Here is a 24,609-nt window from a genome sequence, read left to right on the forward strand (position 1 = left end):
GCCTGCGTGCATCCCACTTCTGTTTGAGCTGATGTGTTTGGGGCCACCTTAAGCCCCATAGGCCTAGATGATGTATTCATCACCCACTACCATGGAGAAGTTGTTAACCCCACCAGGTTAGCATCGACATTCATGAAGTGACTCCAGCAGCCAGCCTACGGGCCTCCCGTGCAACTCTGGGCTGGGCATCCCACTGTGTTCATCCCTGAACAGAACAGAGGTCCTGGGATGAAGCATTTGACTGAGAAGTGGAAACTTGTAACCTTTATTGGCTGAGTTTAGGAGGCAGTGTTGTGCAGTGAGTGGAGTCAGATGCCCTGGTTGAGTTTTAGCTCTGTTGCTTTTACAAGTGTGAGCACATGGCCTTCCTGAGACTTCCTTCCTTTTAAGGCAGAGGGCAACACACAGAGTGGTGCATGGATCAGTGCAGCCCCTGGCCATCAGGAAGTGGTGCCCGGTGGTTATCTGAGCGGCAACTAACATCCTTAGAATACTTACAGAGGGAAGTCTGTGAGAAAGAAAGCTTTCTTGCCCAACTTCCAGTTTGGCAATTAGAGCCAAGGAGCGTGAGAACAGGTGCCTCGGGACAGGACCACACAGGTACCCAAGCCCCACACCGGGGAAGCAGCCATGCTCTAAGCACCTCTAAGTTAGTGAAGTTTAGGGCAGAACAAAATCCTGAGGGAGCTTCCTCGCTAGTACAGGGGCTGCAGGCTGTTCTCCAGGGTCACTATCCAGTAGTGAGGTAACATGAGCTGTACATGTGACGTTAGGTTTGCTAGAGCCACATTTTTAAAGTTAGGTGTCTTCATTAGGGTTTCATTGCTATGAAGAGACACTGTGATCAAGGCAACTTCTATAAAGAAAAACATTTAATTAGTGCTGGCTTATAGATTCAGAAATTTAGTCCTTTATCATCATAGCAGGAAGCATGGCAGTATCCAGGCAGACATAGTGCTGGAGAAGCCAAGAGTTCTACATATTGATCTGGGGGCAGCCAGGAGAGAACTCTTCCACACTGGGAGGAGCCTGAGCATAGGAGTCTCAAAGCCTACGAAGTGACACACCTCCTCCAACAAGGCCACACTCCTAATAGTGCCATTCCCTGTGGCCAACCATTCAAACCATCACAGTAGGTGAGATTAATTTTAACAAAATGTTTTATTTAACTCCGTATATCCAAAATTCGATCATCTCAGTGTATTATCAACATAAACATGATAAGTATCCCTTCCATATGATGAAGAGCAATGCTGCCCCGAATCTCAGAAGGCCTTTGGAATCTGAGAAACCAGAGAGAAACTTTTGGTAATAGCTTATATGCTTGTATGCCAGAAGAGATGGGGACTCACTGTCGCTCTCAGCTGAGTTACAGGTTGGATTAGTCGGATGTAAGCACACGTGCCTCCCTGGGGAATCTTGTTGACACACCTGTGTTGATTGACGAGGTCTGGTCCTCGGCCTGAATAGCTGAAGTTCAGCCACCCCCAGGTGTCAACAGGCTACACTTGGAGGAATTCAACTCACATGGAGGAGACTAGAGACAGGCATGGTGGTGTGCACCTGTAATCCCAGCACATGGTAGACAAAGGCAGGAGGATTAAGTGCAAGGCTAGCTTAGGCTATATACCAAGATCCTATCTCCTGACCTGGAGCAGCCTGCCCCTCTGTCTTCTTCCAGCCCCTCCATAATCTCCTCTTCCCCCAGTCCCTGACCCCTAGTGTCTTAATCAGGGTTTCTATTCCTGCACAAACATCATGACCAAGAAACAAGTTGGAGAGGAAAGGGTTTACTCAGCTTACATTTCCACATGGCAGTTCATCACCAAAGAAAGTCAGGACTGGAACTGAAGCAGGTCAGGAAGCAGGAGCTGATGCAGAGGCCATGGAGGGGTGTTACTTACTGGCTTGCCTCCCCTGGCTTGCTCAGCCTGCTCTCTTATAGAACCCAAGACTACCAGCCCATGGATGGCACCACCCACAATGGGCTCTCCCACCCTTTATCACTAATTGAGAAAATGCCTTATAGCTGGATCTCATGGAGGCATTTCCTCACTTAAAGCTCCTTTCTCTATGATAACTCCAGCTGTGTCAAGTTGACACAAAACCAACCAGTACACTAGTAATACTGAGGCTGCTGCTCTCTGCACATCCCTGTACCTTCAGGTTTCTGGAGTTCAATTTACACACACACATGCTCGTGCACTCTCCCATGATGCATATGAATGCAGTGCTCACAGAAGACAGAACAGTGCCTGAAGCAGATTCCCGGAGTTACCACTGTTGAGCCACTTGGCGTGGGTGCTAGGAAGCTCTGCAAGAGTAGTGTGTGAGCTCGTAGCCACCGAGCCTTCTGCTCAGCCTGGGACCTCCTTTATTCTCCCATCTCTTTAGTCCTCCACCTCTTTCTCCTTTCTGTAACCATGGACCTTCGTGGACTTTGCCTTTCCAGTTGCTCATACTCCTCTCTGATCTTTCATTTATTATGCATTGTTGAAAACATATACCTTGTACTGTGCATAAGGAGCAAGAGAACTCCCCCTAAGACACTGACTTTCTTAATGATGTATGTATATATCGAATGGGGGCTTTATAGACTGGGTTACAGGATGCACTGCAGGTAGGCCAGCAGTGGCTAGCTCATGCTGAAGTTTAGGAAAGGCTAAGACTTCTGCGGTTATTCAATCCAGGAGGCTCATGTCTCAGCATTCCCATTCTGATGCTGGAGTCCTTGAAGGATGCTGAGGGCTGCTGGTCTTCAGTCCCTGGTGGAAATCCCCACGAAGCCAGCAAGGAATGCTGCAGCCACAGAACAGTGGAAGCATCCTGTGTGGGTAGGGGAAGCAGGCAAAAGCAGTTTCCTTCTTCCATGTCCTTTATCTTGGCTGCCACTAGAAGATGCTGCTCTGAAGTAGGGTGGGGCTTCCTGCTTCAGATAATACAGTTAAGAATACCCCCTCACAGGGTTGCCCAGCTCTTCACTCTTAGTCGATTCAAGATGCAGGCAAGTTGACCACCAAGATCAGTTATCACAGATTCCTTCCTTTTTTCCAAGTGTTTTATTAGTCTTTATTAGACCACCATCTTTCAAGATGTATCCCCAATGGGTTGCTTATTGATGCAATGAATCTAGGTTTCTGTTTAAAATGCCTTTCCTGTCTGTGTGCCAGTCTTTGCTGGTGGATGGCCCCAAGCTGGCACCTGCACAGGAGGTGGCAAAGTGACTACTACCACATCACACCAAACGAGCAGTGCCTCAGATTAGAGAAGCATCATCTCAAATGGCTTCCCGGTAATTGGTGAGATTGGCGCTTTCTGACTTAGGTTTGCAAGAGAATGCTGTAACAGCGGGAAGCTCTAGAGAGATAAACTAAGATGGAGTCTTGGCCCCTAGAAGACAACTCTAAAGGAGATGTTTCCTCTCTCCTAAGTATCAACAACTTTTCTATAGAGCAGTTGCGCATGATAATTAAGAAATCACTTGTTGGAGCTGGAGAGGTGACTAAGAGCACTGCCTGTATCCATTCCTCTGTTGAGGGACATCTGGGTTCTTTCCAGCTTCTGGCTATTATAAATAAGGCTGCTATGAACAGAGTGGAGCATGTGTCCTTCTTACAAGTTGGAACATCTTCTGGATATATGCCCAGGAGAGGTATTGCTGGATCCTCCGGTAGTCCTATGTCCAATTTTCTGAGGAACCGCCAGACTGATTTCCAGAGTGGTTGTACAAGCTTGCAATCCCACCATCAATGGAGGAGTGTTCCTCTTTCTCCACATCCTTGCCAGCATCTGCTGTCACCTGAGTGAATGAATACAGAAAATGTGGTACATTTACACAATGGAGTACTACTCAGCTATTAAAATGAATGAATTTATGGAATCCTAGGCAAATGGATGGACCTGAAGGGCATCATCCTGAGTGAGGTAACCCAATCACAAAAGAACTCACATGATATGTACTCACTGATAAGTGGATATTAGCCCAGAAACTTCGAATACCCAAGATACAAGATACAATCTGCAAAACACATGAAACTCAAGAAGAACGAAGACCAAAATGTGAACACTTTTCCCCTTCTTAGAATTGGGAACAAAACACCCATGGAAGGAGTTACAGAGACTAAGTTTGGAGCTGAGACGAAAGGATGGACCATATAGAGACTGCCATACCCAGGGATCCATCCCATAATCAGCCTCCAAACGCTGACTCCATTGCATACACTAGCAAGATTTTGCTGAAAGGACCCAGATATAGCTGTCTCTTGTGAGGCTATGCCGAGGCCTATCAAACACAGAAGTGGATGCTCACAGTCAGCTATTGGATGGATCACAGAGCCCCCAATGGAGGAGCTAGAGAAAGTACCCAAGGAGCTAAAGGGGTCTGCAACCCTAAGGTGGAACAACATTATGAACTAACCAGTACCCCCAGAGCTCGTGTCTCTAGCTGCATATGTATCAGAAGATGGCCTAGTCGGCCATCATTGGGAAGAGAGGCCCCTTGGTCTTGCAAACTTTATCTGCCTCAGTGCAGGGGAACGCCAGGGCCAAGAAGTGGGAGTGAGGGGGTAGGGGAGTCGGGGGGGAAGGGTATGGGGGACTTTTGGGATAGCGTTGGAAATGTAAATGAAGAAAATACCTAATTCTAAAAAAAAAAAAAAAAAAAAAAAAAAAAAAAAAGAGCACTGCCTCTTCTTTCAGACAGACAGATCTGAACCCCCTTGTGGTCTCCTAGGGTATTGCATACACAGGCATGCAGGCAAAACACCCATCCATGTAAATAATAATCATTTAAAATTTCTGTTTAAAGAAATCCCTTGCAGGAACTATTTAGCTAGTCCCCTTCCTGTATAAGCCCCATGCCCTTACTCCTGAGCTCCTTGCCCATCCATGGATGACTAGGAAATACATTTTTCTTCAAACAGTGTGTATTCTATTTCAATCCCCTGAGGAAGAATTGTTCAGTGTTTCAACTTCTTAGAGCCTCATACAAGAACCCTTGAGGTTTCTGGATGACTTTGGCCTCCATGGAGGAATGTATGCACTAGTAAGCATCACAGTGTAGGAGCAGAGTGTGTGTGTGTGTGTGTGTGTGTGTGTGTGTGTGTGTGTTCCAGCAAAAGTGCACTATATTAAGTATGGAAGAGACTGAACAGATACAATACAATACAATACAATACAATTCACAATAGGGAAGAGATTGTATAGGGAAAAATCCCATTTGTACCACAACAGGAATCCCTTGGCAGAGGTACTTTAAAATTTATAGTTAAGACCTGCACAGGACCATGAAGACTTGAAACTGACAGGTGACAATCTATATATTCTTAGAAAGTAGAACAGCTGGGCAACCTCAGCCATCCTCAAATACTCCCCATCCCTACATCAGGTGTCACCAGGCCCTGTTATGTCATCTCCTACACAGTTCTTTCCTTTCCATTCCCAGTGGCACTGTCTGGGTCCTAGCTGCTATCATGATCACCCTGTCACAAAAAAGAATTCCCAATGGTCACCTTCTCTATCTTGTCCTCACTCTAGAGTCCACACCACTATTTAAAATACCTATAAAAATGTACACCCGATTTTATCACCCTCTCCCTTTTAATCCTCCCATGAGTCAATGTCAGCAAGGCCCCATGGGTGACTTGGCTCTTGTTTTTCTTCCCGGTTCACAGACCTAGTTCTCTCGGTGCCTAGAGCTTTCTCATGGAGAACCCCAACCAGGCTGCATCTCTCCCCTTTGCTCCAGAGATCCTGCTCTGCTTTTGACTTCAGCAGCTTTCCCTTCCCACCCTTGGGAGCCAGTTAAGTGCTTTCACAAGCTCTCAGGAGCAGGCCACAAGAGACAGGTAGAGTGCTTAAAAGAGAGCAGAAGGGACCCTCTTGCTGCAAAAGCCCCCACACAGAGCACCCCACCACCCTCTACTTCCACTCAGCCCTCTCCCCTGCTTAAGTATCAAGTGTGATCATCCACCAGTAGATTGGATCCCAGCCATTTCGCCATCACTAAAGCCCCGGTTCGAAGTAGGAACAGCACCATATCCCGCAGGGGAGAGGGAATGACATTCACACGGCCCCTCTTCTCTTCCCTGTGGTCAGGGAAGCTTTCGGGCATTTAGTGAGATAGTACCAGGCCTAAGTATATGCTCCATGGTAAGGATCGTCCCCCTCTTCCTTACAGCCTTGCTAGAACAGTGCTTCATAAACGTTTAAGCCAGTGGTTCTGTGGTTCTCAGTAACACCCAGAAGTTTTTAAGTTGTGAAAACTAGCTAAATAATTTAAGAAATGGCCAGGATAAAAAGAGAAGTCTTGAAGTTATAACTTAAAAACTATTGTGGAGTTTGCTTTGTGCACATTTTTTACTAAGTGAAATGCAGCATTTGTACATATAAGTGTTGTGTGTTTAAATACATCCCGTGTAGATCAGGGAAACCTGAAACTTGACGGGGTGGGAACCGAGAGTATTAAATTAGGGAGGCATGCGACATATGCCTGCCTCACTGTCGTTGTTGTTGTGGTCTCCTCCCTTGTCTTTAAAAGTTGGGGAGCTCTGATGGAATTGTGATCTAAAAGGTGATGTAGTGAGGTTAGTTGGAGTTACAGCTGTGGTGTGTGCTCCCTCCATTGCTCGTCACCTTTCTTTCTTCTACACCCTCACAGAGGGTGCATTGCAAGGCATGATGGGAATTTAAGGCATAGATCAAGTTTCTAGAGTATCTTTGTATTACTCAAGTCTGTAGCATAGAACAGAATTATTCTGACATCACACTTGAGGGGGTTTTCCTCCCTGTGTGATCGTCCCTTAACTACCTGGCTGTGTCACCTTTTAAGGCTATTTATGGGTTTTTTAAATATAATATACATGTTCTTTTATCCTAAAACAATTTTATTTTCATGTCCACCTTACTCCCCCTTTTCCTGTACTGCTGGATAGTATAAATTTTGCTCATTCATTTTTACAATCCAAGCATGCTTGACAAGTTCTGCAAGCATCTGATCACCTCATTATCCTTCAGTGTGTTTCAGCAGAACAATTACACACTGCCATACAGACGATGACGGTCTACTTTCTGTGCCACCTTGCTTTAATTAAGGCTTTACATGGATTTCGGAGACCATATACATGGCCAATTAGCTGTGAACTTCAATCCAAGGTGGCCCCGGGCATGACTAAACACATCTAATGAAAGTGGGATTTATTCTAACAAAGCGGAGAAGTGCTATTTTAAGCCTTCTATAAGAAACACTGAAGATGGCTTAAGTAGGATGACTCTTTCTTTCTGGTTCACCCGGAACAGCTAGGGTTTGCTCTTGTTGCCCTGGCATGGGTGTGAACCATGTCTGTTTCAGTGCTAGGGGGTCCTGTTTGCGTGATGGATGGCCACGTTGCCACACGCTTTGGGGAGCTTCTCTTCTCCCTGCCAACGCAACTACCTCACTCACGTTTAAATCAGTGTTCTGTTTCTGTTCAGTCTTCTTACATGTTCTGAGGAAAAGCACAAGCTTCCTGTCAGTCCCTCCTCTGTTGAACTTTCCTCTCCTGAGCCCACCGCCATTGTCTTTACCTTGTCCATTAAACAGATGAGTGGCTACATCCCTTCTGTGTGTTGTCCTCACAAAGTGGACCAGTCTCCACCAGTTCTCTTCATCTCCTCCCCCATTTCTGGCATGCTCCCTTAATCTCATTCCCACTTATTTTTCCATCACTGACTTACAGTTCTACCAGATTTTTGTACCTTTGCAGGGCTAGTTTCACCTTATTTACAACTTGAATTCCCTCCGACTCTCAAATAAATGCTGTTAGTTATCTTAGTCCACATTCCCTTTGTTCTGTTGTAAGCTCTCTGGCACTAACTCATACTGATGTGAACATTCCTCAGTTCCATGTTCAGCCAACCACCTTTGTGCATTGCCCCTGAATGATGCCGTATACCAATCACCCTTGCTCTGACAGGGAAGCCCCTGTAAGCAGCATTCTTTGTTTTTCTATGGGAAATGCCCTAGTTTTTTTACTCGTTGTGTGTTTCAAGGAATTTCTGCCTGTGGATTAAGATATTTAGCTCCTAAGGACTTTTTTTTTAATTCTCAATCTAATGTTTTTTAATGTGGTAAGAAAAGCATGTGGCATTTACCCTTTTCATTTTAGCCAAGTGTGCCCTAAAGTGCTTGTGCATCATCAGTACACTCCTAGCTTGCACAGACTGCTCTCCTCCTGCAGGCCCCACCAGCTGCCTACCACCTTCTTTTCTCTGTGGATTTGCCTGTTCAGAACATTTCTTAGAGATGAAGCCACGCGATATGTACCCTTCGTGATAAGCTTTCTCCATGTCATGTGTTCTTCAGAGTCTGTTCCTACTGTAGCATTTCCACACTTCATTCCTGTTTATGCCTGAATAATATTTCATTGCATGAACAGACCATATTTTGTTTATCCATTTATGCAGACTTTTTTAAATCAGACATTAGATCAGATGGGTAACACAGTAGCATTGCTAAGTGCCGTAAATGGTATGTGGTCCGCATCTCAGCAGCCAGGCTTGTGGATGCCGCCTTTGTATGGAGCCTGTACAAGAAGCTCCAACATGCTGGTTGGATGTCGTTCACTTGCTTTCTCCCTTTGTTGAGAGTACGGGTGACCACATTGTATTCCATTTTTAAAAACCATTTATTTTCTAAGTTTTTAAAAAATATAGCTAATATTTCTAAAAGTAAAATATAACTAAATTATACATAGCTAATATTTCTGAAAGTAAAATATACCTAAATTATTGAGCACCCTACCACCCTCAAACGATTACTATTATCAACGTGTATCTTTTTGTACTTCCTCCAACAGCATGGAAGAAGCCCAGCATCTATCTTAACTGTCCATGTCAACTGGGTTCTTTCAAAACCTGTCTCTCCTTTGATGAGCTTAAAGTGTCTTTCAACCTTGGCTAGAGAGTGGGTTGGCAGACTGCTCGCCCAATGGTCATAGTGGACAAATACATCAGCAGTGATCACTGGTCCATGGCATCCCAAGTTCAATGTGGCCTGAGCATTTGGTGTGGATCCTGTCTCACTGATGTTCTGTCGGAATCTCAAGATAGGTGTGGCTAGGGAAATGCTAACTGTGACATTAAGTCTCTACCCTTGGTTCCATTCCTGTCCTGTCATGGAAATGTGATAGCTGAGAGAGCGTAAGGAAGTCTTACCATTCCCCAATACATGTCCTGTGCATTCCCTGCAGCAGACACTCTCTCATATGAGCATGACGACCCAGCCTTCCTTAGTAGGCTTTTATACGCATTCACAGCTTATAGAAGAAAGAGACCACCTTCCAGGGTGATGGCTCTCTCCTCCTTCTCCTAATCCGAAACCAAGCCACTATTGTGTAGTTATGTTACTGCATTGTTGTTTTCTGGTCACATTTTCTATTCCCTCCCCAGCTGCAGCACCCGGCTAAAGGGCTCCCCATGTGGTGTCTCTAGGTTTGCTATACTGCTGTTTCCTGCCTGGTATGTCAGCAGCTCACCCAGGCTCAGTGGCACTGGGCATATTAACTTTTCAGCTAGAACTGGCGGTACCTAGCACAGTAGCAGCTTGCCGAGGACTGGCAGTACTGCTGATTCTGGGAGGTGTGGCTTCGCAGTGGCTCACTCATTCCTGCTCTATTTCTGCTGGTTGCTATTTGCTCAGCCTTCTGTGGAAGAACTGAGCATTGATTCTATTCATTGTAGATAGATATGGTAAGAGATGCGCATCTCCTCCCCTCACTTAAGCTGCGTCATATTCTGGACCAGTCCTGGATCTCTATAGGTAATTCTAACAATAGAAAGTCCCAAGTACTACCTCACAACTCAGCCAAGAGGTTGAGTATTCTAGAACCTGGGAGGCCTGATGAATTCCCAAATCATTTTAGGTTCTATTATTTCCACATGTGACTTCTCTGAATTTCATTTTTCTTACCCACTGGGGGGAAAAAAGCCAGAAAGAGGGATGGGGAGACAGCTCAGCTGTTAGGACTATTTGCTGTTCTTACAGAGGACCCAGGTTCAGTCTCCAGCACCTACATGGTGACTCACAACCATCTGCAGCTCCAATTCTGAGAGATCCAATACCCTCTTATGGCTCATGTGCCGTTTGTCCACAGACACCAGGCATGCACCTGATGAACATATATGCATACAGGCAAGCACTCATACACACAAAATAACAATAAATACATTTTTTAAAAAAACTTAAAAAGATGGAAAATGGTGAATTACCTACTTCATTAAATTATTATAAGGAACTTATATTCCAGTGTTTGCGATGCATTAGCCCGGTGCTCAGAGTCAGAATGTGCCCATCAAGGTTCACATATGGCTCCATCTTCCCCTGTAGCTGAATCTGCATGACTCGTTGCTGACATTGGTGGATGCAACCTGGCCCTGACTCTCTAGCCTTCTCTCTGTGTGTTACAGGGAATTCTATGAAGAAGCGTGATCAGCCTGTTCTTTCTAAGGCCTCAGGGTAAGTTCTGGAACGCTCAAGCCAGAGTGAGGGTTAGGTTGTCTTTTCCTGCTGACTTAGCACTCATAGGTATAGGGCATATGTCTTACATATCCTGGTTGTAATAACTGAAGAATGGGGGCCTAGTGGTACATTGAGAGCCATTCCCCCAGCATCTTCTAACCTGGAAGCCTCTGTGGTAGCATCTTTGGCTCAGCTGCTAAATAGTAAGGGAGTGGAGGAATGTGCCTACGGTCTTCAGAGGATTCTCCACAATTAAGATAATAATGGATAGAAATATGAGTAGATTTAGAAGTGTTAACAGTAGCTGCTGTCACAGACGAGCCCCAGATCTAGGTGGCTCAGCCCAAACTTATTTCTTAACTTGTTCTTGAATGGATGAGAGCCTTCCACATTCTCTCTAAGGAGCCCGTACTTTCTCTGTTTTGTAGCTCCATCTCCTGGAGCCTCTACATCTAGCTAGAATATTGGGCAGAAAACAGAGTGGAGAGCCTTTCTGGAAGTTTCCATGAGTCAGCTCTGGGGGTTGCATACAGCAAGAATGCTCTTGGTCTATTGTCCAAAATCCAGGATTTAGACCAGAGTTAAGGTTTAAGGGAGGCTGGTAGATGTGACGCAGATGCATGCCCGTGTGATAGGGGTGATGTGTTCTGGTGCCACAGAGAGAGAAGATGAGTTAGAAGAAGTAATTGAGACATGGAGTTGGGAAAACAGCCCTTAAATGGTTTCTGACCACAGTTTAAGTGGCCTAGGCAGGATTGGAGGAACTGAGTTGCTATCCAGTCTAAATGGATTCTCTGTTGACTTCTTTCTCGAGACAGATTTCCAGGGGAGACTCGTCCTAGCATCTGGGGTGAGTGCCCACCAAAGTTTGCCACCAAGCTGGGCAGAGCTGTGGTCAAAGAAGGGCAGATGGGACGATTCTCCTGCAAGATCACTGGCCGGCCTCCACCACAGGTCACCTGGCTCAAGGTAAGGCTTTGTCCACCCAGACTCTGGCCCTTCCCAGGAAGCCCGAGAGCTCCCACCCTGGGAATCTGTCTTTCCAGTTAGTTCCTTCTGTTTCAACCCCGGTCGTTTCCCCAAGGCTCTGAGTATATGTGATAGTGACATTCTACTCTAGTGTCCCCTGCTGTCACTCAGACCATGGTTCTCTTCCTCACCTCACAAAACAACAGAAAGCTTTTGTTCAAAGACAGACAAGGCACCTCAAGGAAGGAGTTTGAATTGGGGCACTAGTTTTCAGGGAGCTGTTCTATGGTTCTTGAGGCATGTGACACTAGACAAGTCACTTAATCCTTTGGAACCCAGTCTCCTCATCTTTGAGGTAGGAGTAATGCCTCAGCGTGTTAGGGGGACGCTCCGTGTGGAAGTGTTTTACAGACCACTCATAACCAGACCAAGTGGAGATGGTGGTACCAGGCAGTAAGAAAGGCGGAGACGGAGCAGGGCGCTGAGGGATGTCAGGAAGAGTGGGATCAAGGCCAGAGAGAGGATAGGTTTTTCAGAGAAGAAACTTTTGAGTAAGAGGAGTAGTAGAACTCCTTTTACCTCTTTCTGATTCTTCTAAACTCACCCTCAGGAAAAAAAAAAAAAGGAAGGCAGGGAAAAAACGAAGGGAGAGATCCAGGATGTCCTCATACTCCATTCCTTCAAAGAAACACAGGCCCTCTGAGGCAGTTTCCACACATCAGCAGCAAGCCTCTGCAGGAGCCTCAAGGCTGAATGCCCAGGGGGTGACTGTCTCAGTCTTCTTTCTGTTAGTGTGTGAAACACCACGAGCAAAAGCAACTTGGAGAGGAAAGGGTTTGTTTTACTTACACCCCCACATTCTAGGGCATCACTGGAGGAAGCCAGAGGGGGAACCTGGAGACAGGAGCTAAAGGACAAGCCATGGGTGAATGTTGCTTACGGGCTTACTCTATAGCGTGCATAGTTTGCTTTTGCCCACACACCAGAACCACCCGCCCAGGGACAGCATGGCCCACTGTGGGCTGGGCCCTTCCACATCAATCACCAATCAAGAAAATGTTCCCCAGACTTATCAGTAGGCCCGTCTGATGAGACTTGAGGTGGTTCCATCTTCTCAGAGGACTCTACCTTGTGTCACGCTAACAACAAACAAGCAAACAGAGTCAACACCAGGATGAATCTCTGGAGATCACAGAACAGATGCTGTGTACTCAAGCCCTGGTGTCCGTTCTGCAGGACTAGGGGAAAGGTGGGCCAACTGGGTCAAAGAGAGCAGACGTCTGTAACCAAGCTCTCCTGTTGCCACTTGTAGGGAAATGTCCCGTTGCAGCCAAGTGCCCGCGTGTCAATGTCAGAGAAGAATGGCATGCAGATCCTGGAGATCCATGGGGTCACTCGGGATGACCTGGGCGTGTACACCTGCATGGTGGTGAATGGGTCAGGGAAAGCCTCCATGTCAGCGGAGCTCTCCATCCCAGGTATTGGGGGCCGATGCAGAGGGACCCTTCCCTGGTGTCAGAACCGGCATAGACGGAGCTGTTCCTAACACCGCTTGTGTGTATGCATGTGAAGGACAAAGTTTTCGACTACAAGAGAAAGGCCTAGAGGAAGATGCTATGAGCTGCCTGCTCTCTTCATTTGTGTCCCTAACTAGACCCTGCCCCTTCAATGTCCTCAGTCCTTCCTCCTCGCTCAGGTAGGAGGGTCCCTAGGCAGATGGCCCTGGTGTGTATGAAAAAGCAAACTATGCAAGCTATAAAGAGTTAGCCTATAAACCACATTCTTCCATGGCTTGTTTTCATATCTCTGACTATGGAAAGAGTGAGTGGATGTGACAGATGCTCTGTCACCTCTCCTGCCTGACATGTAACTTGTCCATCTGTCCATCAAATCAGATGTGTATAAAGTGAGGACATGCCTGCTCTAAGGTAGATGTGAGCAAGCGGACACCCAGAGGCATCTGGAAGGGTCCAGAACAGAAAGAGAAATGAGTAGACTAAACGTGGTTAGCACACTGAAGCTGGCCGCGAGATGGGGAGAGCCAGAGAGGAAGAGAAGCAACCAAAGATGACCAAGAGGGAAGGTGTAGCTGAAATGGTGGGGTTGTATAGGAGTGAAAAGCTGGGGAAAGGTAAGCCCATGAGCTGGAGAGGTTTAGGGTGGGGGGGGTGGCATGCAGAGAACTGGGAGGAGCTACAGATATTGAGTGAGGCTGGTGGCCAGCACGTGCTTTGTTATGCTAAGAGGAACCTCAGTTAGCCCTTGCCCCAAGTTTCCTTTAGACCCTACAAAATTCTCACTCAGCCTAACTCTTTCTACCCAGGATCCTCCTCACCAGACTGGACATGTCAGCACGCTGCTCTTCCTTGCTTCTGTCCTCAGCCCCTGTCTGTTCTTCCTCTGCACTCTCTCTAATCACCTGCTTACAGTCTCTAGCCTTCCCCAAGTCCAGTTGCCCAGTGCTCACGGATTAGTCACAGATATGCCTTGGGCTTAAGGATCAGAAAGGGAAGTCACCTCATTGCCTTCCTCCTCCTGTATCCCCCACTTCTGCCTGATTCCCCCTTTTGTATCTCATTCTTAGAAACTATGGATTCTTGAGCTCTCTCTCTCTCTCTCTCTCTCTCTCTCTCTCTCTCTCTCTCTCTCCTCTCCTCTCCTCTCCTCTCCTCTCCTCTCCTCTCCCTTCATCCATGTATCTCTTTATCATCAATCATCTATCTACCTATCTATCCATCTATCATCCATCCATCTGTCATTTATCATCTATCTATCTATCTATCTATCTATCTATCTATCTATCTATCTATCTATCATCAAACATCTATCTCTTTATAATCTATCTCTCTATCATCTATCTATCCATCCATCCATCCATCTATCTACCATCTCTTTATTTTGGTTTAAGTGTTTCCGCAGTCCCCAGGAAGAAACTTGTGTGTGTAAGCGTATTTATTTACCTGAGACAGGTGTCATGGAGCCACCCTGAGACATCCCATGTGCCGCGCCCACTGGTATTTTCTGTCCCACCAGATGCAATTAAAACAAGAAACGCCAGTCCTGATCAAAGAATATGACTTGGCCACTCCCCATGGGTTGGGAACTGTCAGGCCTCTGCAGCAAGGTTTAGCCACCCTTTCTCATTTTCCACAGCCTTGCATTTAAAAGCCTCTCCCTCTTAATGCCTGTAATGACAAAATGGTACACGGCTGGGATTTGTTTGAAAGTACTCAAAAACAAGCACACAGAGTAAGAGAAAAGAGACAGGCAGGACTGGTAAAATTGTTCTATCCTCACCGTGCTGGAGGCTTTCAAGGACTTGTAATATCTGCCCTTCTACTAGTAGATATTTTGGGATTTTCCACGATACTATTTTAAAAAGCAGTAGACATGGTAAGAAAACAATATATTGTATTTTCCCGGGTGTGTAAAATGTTACTTCCTTTGTATGTTTCTAAAGCACGTATCTGTCCAAAATGCACTTTTTTTTGGCGGGGGGTTCAGAAGGCTGAAGGTAGCCAAGTGTTGTTGGTCTTTTCACTAGAGGGTTTGTCCCTTGATATGTGGCTCAGTTGATAATGAGTCCTCCTGTTTGGTGAAGCAGAATGGAGTCCGTGCCCTCAGGCCCCGGCTGCTGTTAGAAAGCTCAGTCAGAGAAGTGTCTCTAGTGTGAGAAAGCTCTCTCAGCCTACCCAGAGCCCTGAGCAGGGAAGCTCTGTACTAAAGAAAAAAGATGTCACCTTCTCATTGTCTCTGCTTGGCATATAAAATAACCAGCTGTCTTTCTGCCCCTCTTCCAGGTTTGGACAATGCCGCTAGGTATGTCTTCCTTCATAATTGTTGCTTTCCAGCTTAATGTTACTCCGCACAGAACAGCAGCAGCCAAACGCCCTGACTTCTGAAGTCCTTGTGTAGGAAATGAGGGTTGGCTCACAGGTCCGCTTTCCTTGGGGTGCTTTGCTCTGTTTTCCTGGGGTAATTTGCTCTCTGGTTTGATTGGAGGTTCCATCCGTAGGAAGTTTCTTGGGACGATAAATGCTGTGTCTTCCTCAGTGTAGTCTCAGTGTCTTCAAAGCAGACCACACCAACGGCGCTGTAATCCTACCCCAGGCCAGAAGCCACTCTGCTCTGGGCCTACAGACCCCTTGCTTCCTTCCTTCCTTTCAGGATGTGAAGCATAGAGATGCAGGACCCAGGGTAGAGCTGACTGTCGGTTGTAGAGAAGGGCTGTCAACTGCCTCACATATGGAATTGCAGCTGTGGTCCCTGTGGGGAATAATGACCAAGACACTAATGTCAGTTACTGGGTTGACAATGCCCTTTCTGGAAATCCCACCTTTGAACACAGACCAGGGAAGTGTAGCATTCGCAGGTGAAGAAAGGCTTAGGAGACCATATTCCAACCAGAAGGAACGGTGCTGGAAAGCCCCAAGAGGAGGTCTGTGGGGCCCAGACAACCCCCATGCAGCTCTAGTAGCCTGGCTAGCTGCAGGTCAGTGGCTTGTGTGGCAGGAGGCAGCTAGGGCTCTGTCTGCCATTGCGATGCCCACCTTTATTAATAGAGTGGAAAGCTAAAAACTCCTTGACCTTCAAGTGGTATAACTCAATTTATGTTGTCTGCAGTGACTATTTAGAATTGGACTAGGGAGGGGCCGTGTGAGCTAAGGAAGTCTGTGGTTGGTTTGAACTCCAGAGCCCCAGGGAGAAGAGATATATCAATACACAGGACTACTGGTGGAAGCAAGGGACTGGGAGAGCCAAGTATCCCCTGAGCTCTGGCTTGGGGATACAGAGCAAGCTGCAGTACTTCACTATCAACTTTCCCCTGTGGGCTTTGTGGTACCTGAAATCTGTACCGTGGGAAGTAATGTTTGCAAAGTAACCAGGTGGCCACTCTGTGCCTGGTGCCTTCTCCCCTCCTGACCATCATTGTCATACAGGTTGGCTGTGAGAGGAACCAAAGCCCCCAGTCCAGACATCAGGAAGGAGGTGACCAATGGAGTCTCCAAAGACCCAGAGACTGTGGCTGAAAGTAAGAACTGCCAAAGTCCCCAGAGGAGTGGCTCCTCAGCCCGGGCCACCAACAGTCACCTCAAGTCCCCGCAGGAGCCCAAGCCAAAGCTGTGTGAGGATGCTTCCAGAAAGGTCCTGCAGTCCTCCATCCTGCAGAAGTCCACCAGCACCATCACTCTGCAGGCCTTGAAAGTCCAGCCAGAAGCGAGAGTACCGGCCATAGGGTCCTTCTCTCCTGGGGAAGACAGGAAGAGTCTGGCTGCCCCTCAGCAAGCCACACTCCCTACCAGACAGTGTAGCCTGGGAGGCTCCGTTGGGAACAAGTTTGTTACCGGGAACATCCCCAGAGAGAGCCAAAGGGAGTCAACATTCCCCAAATTTGAGAGTCAGCCCCAAAGCCAGGAAGTCACTGAAGGTCAGACAGTCAAGTTCATCTGCGAGGGTGAGTAAAACTGATTAAAGCGCCGCTTCCCAAAATTCAGCTCCTCGATGACCATTCCTTCCCTTCAGCACCTCCCGTATGTATGCACCCCTTAAACTAGGCCCTCCTGGAAGCTTCCTTCCAGGGTCTTCCCTTTAGGAAGTGTTCAGTCTGTAATGCCTTCGCTTTCTAGAGAGACATCCAAGAGTATGAAACACAGCACTGGTTCTATGCCCTAACTCACCCCTGGTGTCTCCATCATGACAAACACACTGCAGGTGCCTTCCTCTCTGTCCTCCCTTTCCTGTTCCTGTCTCACCTGGAGAACTGGCCCATCAGCCTGCTCTGTCCCACGTCAGGACCCTGCCTCTCACAGGACTTCAACTCTGTGAGTGCAGGATCCAAGCTGAGGTGGGCTCGGATGTAGGGAATCAGTTCCACCCAGCCTGAATTCTTCCATCTTGATCGTCTCTCCCCACCTCACCTTATAAGCACACAGTGCTCCCTGAGGGCACGTGTTCCACGCATGGCCCTGTAGTTTCAGGGATACCAAAGCCTGACGTGGGCTGGTTCCTGGAAGGCATCCCCGTGAGGAGACGGGAAGGCATCACTGAGATTTATGAAGATGGTGCATCCCATCACCTGTGCCTGCTGAGAGCCCGGACGAGAGACAGTGGGAGGTACAGCTGCACAGCATCCAATAGCCTTGGCCAGGTGTCCTGCAGCTGGAGCCTGCTGGTGGACCGTGAGTACATCTCAGTAGATGAGCTGGCTTTCATGGGCTTCCTATGCCTTAGGTAGTTCAGGTCCTACAGCTCCACACCCTAGACATCCTCGCCCACAGGCCAAGGGAAAAGTCACTATTCCCAACCTTTGATTCTTAATCAGAATCGCATCAAAACAGACATTCCCCCGTCCACTCCAAAGCCAGTTGACAGCTACATTTTCTTAGGTTCCTCAGCTGTCCATGTAATGCTGTGACTCAGCCGTAACCACAGAGAATGAGCGTTCACTAAATATACAGGCTTCAAGAAATATGAGAAGGTGGGGTGCCACGCCTTGTATGCTTGTTCAGTGTCTGTTTATAGAAGCAATGCGTGCTCATTGCTCGGGATTCAAACCATATATAATCTTCTGGCTCCAAAATAAATATTTTAGTGTCGTTTAAACAGAATGCATTGGAATGCTACTGTCTATCCCAATTCACTCATGTAACATAAACATCTTTCTATATGATTTAATACTTTTTGAAGGCAAACTTTTTAGAAGCCATATAACACTGTGAGATTGGATGGATAATTTCAGCATCTTCTCATTTTGTTGACTGTTTCTGATGTTATTATTTTTCCCACCATTATAGAGAAGCCATGATAAATTGGACTGACCCATGCAGCTCAGGGCTAGAATTGCTTGTCCAGCTTGCAGGAGTTCCTGAGTTTGATCTCTGGCACCAGAACAAAGGAAGAGAGAGGAAGTTGGTCAGTCAGTCTACGTTTCCGTTTGTTTTTCTATAACCTTTTCCCCCTGGGCTGATGAGAGGCCTCAGTAAGCAGAGGAAGCCTATTGTCAAGCCTGATGCCCTGAGTTCAATCCCTAGGATACACACACTGTTGGAGAAGAGAAGCAACCTCCACAAGGTATCCTCTGACCTCCGCACTGTTGCTATGACATACACATGCGCACACACACTAAATAAATGTAATTTCGAAATTTCTTCTTTCAATACATTACGCGCTATCATGGGCCCTAGGGTCATGTCAAACCATTGGTAAGCCTATTAAACGAGACCACAGGAGTCGCATCACCAAGTAGAATACACAAAGTTGGGAACTCTACAGGACCAAAACCTTTGCCAAGCTATTCTTTTTATCATTATTATTATTATTATTTATTTTCTTTATTTACATTTCAAATGTTATCCTCTTTCCTAGTTTCCCCTCCAAAAATCCCCCAGCCTCTCCCCCCTCCCCCTGCTCCCCAACCCACCCACTCCCATTCCTGGTCCTTGTATTCCCCTAGAGCCTAGACAGGACCTAGAGCCTTTACAGGACCAAGGGCCTCTCCTCCCATTGATGACTGACTAGGCCATCCCCTGCTACAAATATAGCTAGAACCACAAGTTCCACCATGTGTTTTCTTTGATTGATGGTATAGTTCCAAGGAGCTCTGAGGGTACTGGCTAGTTCATATTGATGTTCCTTCTATGGGGCTTCAGTCCCCTTCAGCTCCCTGGGTATTTCTCTGGCTCCTTCATTGGGGACCTTGTGCTCTGTCCAATGGATGACTGTGAACATCCACTTCTGTATTTGCCAGGCACTGGCATAGCCTCGCAGGAGACAGCTATATCAGGCTCCTGTCAACATTGCCAAGCTATTCTAATGCATGAGTTACAGGGAAGTAGAAAGGAGAGAGGCATAAGGTACAAAATATTTAGATTAAAAATTATAAATAACATAAGTGTTTATCACTTGTGGACTTTGAATGACTCCAACTGAAACATTTTTTTAAAGATGTATATATTTATGATGTATACAACATTCTGTCTGCATGTATGATTGCATGCCAGAAGAAGGCACCAGATCCCATTACAGATGGTTGTGAGCCACCATGTGGTTGCTGGAATTTGAACTCAGGACCTCTGGAAGAGCAGTCAGTGCTCTTAACTGCTGAGCCATCCCTCCAGCCCCTGAAACAATTTTTAATTTTTTTGTGATACATCAGAAAAATGTAAACTTTGACAAATATGAGACACATGGTGCTGTTTAAGGTCGTGATGGTGGTCTCATGGTTTCTTTTTAACTTATTCTCGATTGAAACGTATGTGATTTCTTGTGTTTGCTCTAAAAATACTTCACATTTGGACAGCATGGATAAGAATATCAATAAAATAATATTAGTATATATGAACAGAAGTGTGTGGTAGCTACACAGGGATTGAATCCATTACTCTTTCGACTTCAGCGTCTATCTGAAAATCTCCACAGGAAATAACTCAGTAGAAGAGGGTGTGAGGAGCCTCTGGAACTGGACTTACATGGGGTTGTGAGCCATCTGCCATAGGTGCTGGGGACTCAGCCTGGGACCTCTGGAAGAGCAGCAAGTGTTCCTAACTTCTGAGCTGTCTCTCCAGCTCCCTCACTTGCCCCTTTACTGGGACTTTACTGCATTGGCGAATTTCTTCACAAGGAATGTTATCCATTCCTTTTGGAAATGGAGCACCTGTGGGCAGGGCTGGCAGACCCAGCAGCTCCTGCTTCATCAGCTGCTCCAGGCTCCGTGCCTTGTCAGGGGCATATGTGTGTCTTCAGGTCTACCAAAGGCGAATGAGATGTCTGCAGAGCTGAGATTCTCCCACAGCTTTGTCTGCTGTGAGTTTGTCAAAATCTTAGAAAAAAAAAACAGTTTCTTTCTGTTTTTCTTATTCACATCTTGGGGTTATTTGTCTCTCACAAATTCCTCTCATTTTGCTGTTATTTTTGTTGGTTTGTGCGGTAGGCAATTTTGAGACAGAATTGATATAGCATAAAAGTCATTCTTTAAAGATTGTAATTCACTGACTTTAACACAGTCACCATCTAATTTGAGGCCATCACTCCAATCCTAGCCTTCATCAGACATTGCTGTTCCCATAGCCCCAGCTCCGACAGCCGTTATTTATTTCCTGTCTCTATGGATTTGCCTATTCGGAATATTTTGTATCAGTGGACTTCCATAACGTGTGGTCTTTTGTGAATGGCTTCTTTCTCTGAGAAGAACGTTTCCGAGCTTCATCCTTGTGTACCTGCCTTCATTCACCTTTATACCTGAACAGCATCTCACTGTCTGGGTCGGCCTGCTGTATTTGCCCAGTCATTAGTAGATAAATGTTTGGTGTGTTTCTGCTGAGCATTTTTTACTTTAATTTTAAAAAATTTCATACATGAATACACTGCATTTGCACATTTACAGCCCTCTCTCTCCTGCCCCAGTTTCTCCCATATATCCCCACCACTGCTTCTCTATTTCATGACATCTGATTCTATAATTATTATTGCTCTACACACATACACACTCACACAAACTCATACATACTAACATACTCACACATATGTGCACACACATACACACATTCACACATACATATCTTAACACATGCACACACACACATTCACACACATTCACACTCACACCCGTAGACATTCACACTTACACACATACATACATATACACATACATTAATCCATGCACACACAGAGACATTCACACCCACACATTCACACTCACACAGACATTCACACTCACAAACATTCACACCCATCACTCACACACATACACATACTCTCACAGACACTCTCACCTATACTCACAAACACACACATACACACAGACACTCAGACATTCACACAGACACATTCTCTCTCTCTCTCTCTCTCTCTCTCTCTCTCTCTCTCTCTCTCTCTCTCTCTCTCTCTCTCTCTCTCTCTCTCTCTTTCTCACACACACACACAGAATTAGTCCAGTTAATATTACCTGCAAGTGCATTCATTTAGGGCTGGCCACTTAGGATTGGAAAATCTATCAGGGGTCTCTCATCTCTGAAGAAAGCTGATCGTCCCTCCCTTAGCAACATTGGCTGCTTTTTCTAGGGGAGGGGCTCACTATGAGCATTGGGGGCTAGTGCTTTGTCCAGCCATGTGCTAGTGCCGTGTTTCCCTTTGAGGAACTGCAGACTGTTTTCCACAGTGATACCACCATCAGTGTCCAAGGCTCTGATGCTCCCACATACTCACCAGCAGATTCTGTCCACATTTTACTTATCTGTTCTTATTTCTCTGGGACTTTGACTTGCATTTCCCTGATGACTAACTAATTAATTAAACTAATATAATTTCATGCACTTTTTGGACATTGGCATATTTTCTTTGCAGAGTTATCTAGTGAAAATTTGTTGTTTTTAAAAATTGAGTCTTTTTTTGTTGTGGACTTTTAAGAGTTCTTTATATATTTGGGATATAAATCTTTTATCAAATGAATAACTTTATTTTCTCCAGGCCAGCCATAGGTGAAAGGAGGGCCCTCCCAGCTCTTCTTTAAGCATACATATAGCTCTCTACCTGCATGGTGGCCCTCTAGGGCTCTGACAATGTGCTGGAGTTTCATAGCCATGGACATTTCCCCAGGTTTTCCTTTTTAAAGTTTTATTGCTTAGGCTCTTACTAGTCCGGCTGATATTGCTGCCTCAGAGGCAGGGATGTTAAACAATTGCTTTTTCACAAATACCTTGGAAACAGAGTGGTTCACATGGACCAAGCTGAGTCAGGTCAAGAAGGACAGCCCTGAAGGCAGAGCAAAGGGGCTGCTAGATCCAGGCCATGGTGATGATTCTCTTGGGGCTGTGGTCGGGAGCTCTGGTCTCTCTCAACCCTTGCCGAACAGCTCATTTTCTCAAGTTCCATATGTCCAGAGCTAGTTTCTCGCCAGCAAGAACACACTCAGACAACTGGATTCTTCTGCAGCAAAGCTTTATTGCTTCATTAGGAGGAAGACCCCGAACCCCGGAAAATGGTGCTGCTTATATACACCTTGGAGTGGCGTGTCAGCACCTGATTTGTTGCTTGCCCATCACCTCATTGCTACGCCCCGGGATGAGCAGTGACTTGGCACGAATTCACTCTTGCACCTGCGCACATTGCTTGTTTACCAGTTAGGCACAGCAGAAGCCGGCGCCATCTTGTAATGGCGATTGCTCACGGCTCTCCACATTCATAGTTGCTTCTGGTTTTCAAAGCTGCCGAGAGCTATGGTGAAGGCAAGATGTCTTGGGGTCTTATTGCTGTGAAGAGACACCATGACCACAACAACTCTTAGAAAGGAAAACATTTAATTTGGCTGGCTTACAGTTCAGAGGTTTTAGCCTCTACATCTGGATCGGCAGGCAGCAGGAAGTGAAGATGGAGACAGACTTCCTCCAACAAAACCACACCTACTCCAGCAAGGCCGTCCCTCCTAACAGTGCCACTCCCTGTGAGCTTATGAGGAATTTGGAGAGACCACAAAGTTAGCTGTCCTTACCAACATCCAGCTGAGCTTGGGAGGTGGGGTTTGTTTTTCTCAAGCCATGGTTCATATCCAGTGGTTTGGAAAGCCTAATCTACAATCTTTGTGATGACATTCTCTCTGCTTTTATGGAGTAGATTGCAGAGGTTTGGTTTTGGTTTTTCTCTGCTCTTCTGGAAGTACACTGTACCCACCCCCCTATTCTCTTAAGGTGTCGGCTACTTTGCAGCCACTCCATACCACAAATCTCCCATTCGTACTTTAGGGAGACACAGTCTGTGCCGTGCATGTTATTTGGCATCCCCTTCCTCTGACTGCATAAAGGCTGTCTTCCTCGACTCACTCATGTGTTCCATCGCTTTCGTCCTCCGTGGACATCTAATGTGGCAGCGACGACTCTGCCTCTAGTTTTCCCTCCTCAAGCACGCAGACAAGCTCCTTTTTTCTTGGTTGCTCTTGAGCTCTTCCTTTGCCTCTCTACTCCATCACACCAAACTCTACTTGTTCCAAGCACAGCTTCCGTCGTGCACAGTTTCCGAGTGAGCACAGCTTCTGTGCACGGCTTCTGTTACAGCCTCCGTACACAGATTCTTCCAAGCACTTCTTTTTCCTATTCAGTGAGAGTAGTAAAACATCCATAGGGGATGTCCTATAGCAGCACCTCTCAACCTGTGGGTCGTGACTCCTTTGGCAAGTCTCTATCTCCAAAAATATTTACATTACAATTCATAACAGTGGCAAAATTGCAGTTCTGAAGGAGCAACGAAAAAGGAAACTTTATAGTGGGGAGTCACCACAACGTGAGGAGCTGTATTAAAGGGTCGCAGCATTAGAAAGGTCAAGAACCTCTGTTCTATGGAATAGGCAAGGAATGCTGTCCTTGCATTGCTTGCTTTAATTTATATAAATGGTCCTTATTGCCTTGATGGATAATTATAGGTACAGCTGTTTTCCAGAGGAGAGTACGGTGCAGTTATGTTACCTGTCCAGTGCCTTATAAAAGATGCCATGTTTCTAATCCAAGTCAGCTAGGAATATAATTTTGTTGGTGACTAGGTAGCATCTCCCTAGTCAAGGGATCTGATGGTGACTCAGAGAAGGTGTAGATGGTGCCTTCCTATAGCTCTTGAACCGGTTGTTCCTTCCTCAGTGCCAGGCCTGATCAGACAGACACACCATTGCTCTGCCTTGTGTCCTCTCACCCACCACTTACCCTCCTGAGGTCTAGAGAGAGTGTGGTTACAGAATCAGAGCGTTGGTGTGAACTTTGCCTCACTGTGGATCTGACTGTGAGAAATGATGAACTTTGTCCCTGGACTGTCACAGTCCCTCTAAGTTCATGAGCACTCTCAATAACCCCTGCAGTGCAGTATAGCTTGCCTCCACCTCTCTCTAGGAGTACCACTTATGGCTTCTAATTACCCAGTTGCCCTGTTGACTTTGCTGATTTAGAAGCCAGAGTCTGACCCCATTGCTTGCTTGCTATTTATTTATTTATTTAATGTATGTGAATGCATTGTCACTCTCTTCAGACACACCAGAAGAGGGCATCAGATCCCATTAGAGATGGTTGTGTGCCACCATGTGGTTACTGGGAATTGAACTCAGGACCTCTGGAAGAGCAGTCAGTTCTTTTAACCACTGAGCCATCGCTCCAGCCCCGGTCCTCAAAGTT

The 24,609-nt window shown here is 46.3% G+C and overlaps 1 protein-coding gene across 2 annotated transcripts in view; it reads left to right on the forward strand.

Annotated features, from left to right (window-relative positions):
• Mylk (myosin light chain kinase) overlaps nt 1-24,609 on the forward strand; it is a 252,091-nt gene that overhangs the window by 118,251 nt on the left and 109,231 nt on the right. For both annotated transcript variants that reach the window (XM_029470833.2, XM_029470832.2), the window contains exons 4-9: nt 10,444-10,492; nt 11,314-11,464; nt 12,777-12,942; nt 15,265-15,283; nt 16,405-16,919; nt 17,437-17,643. In XM_029470833.2, coding sequence (XP_029326693.1) covers nt 10,444-10,492; nt 11,314-11,464; nt 12,777-12,942; nt 15,265-15,283; nt 16,405-16,919; nt 17,437-17,643 — 1,107 coding nt within the window. The remainder of the gene's footprint in view (nt 1-10,443; nt 10,493-11,313; nt 11,465-12,776; nt 12,943-15,264; nt 15,284-16,404; nt 16,920-17,436; nt 17,644-24,609) is intronic.

The sequence above is a fragment of the Mus caroli genome, unplaced genomic scaffold, assembly GCF_978045245.1.
Source record: "Mus caroli unplaced genomic scaffold, Mus_caroli_1 scaffold_17, whole genome shotgun sequence".
In the NCBI taxonomy this organism is placed as follows: Eukaryota; Metazoa; Chordata; class Mammalia; order Rodentia; family Muridae; genus Mus; species Mus caroli.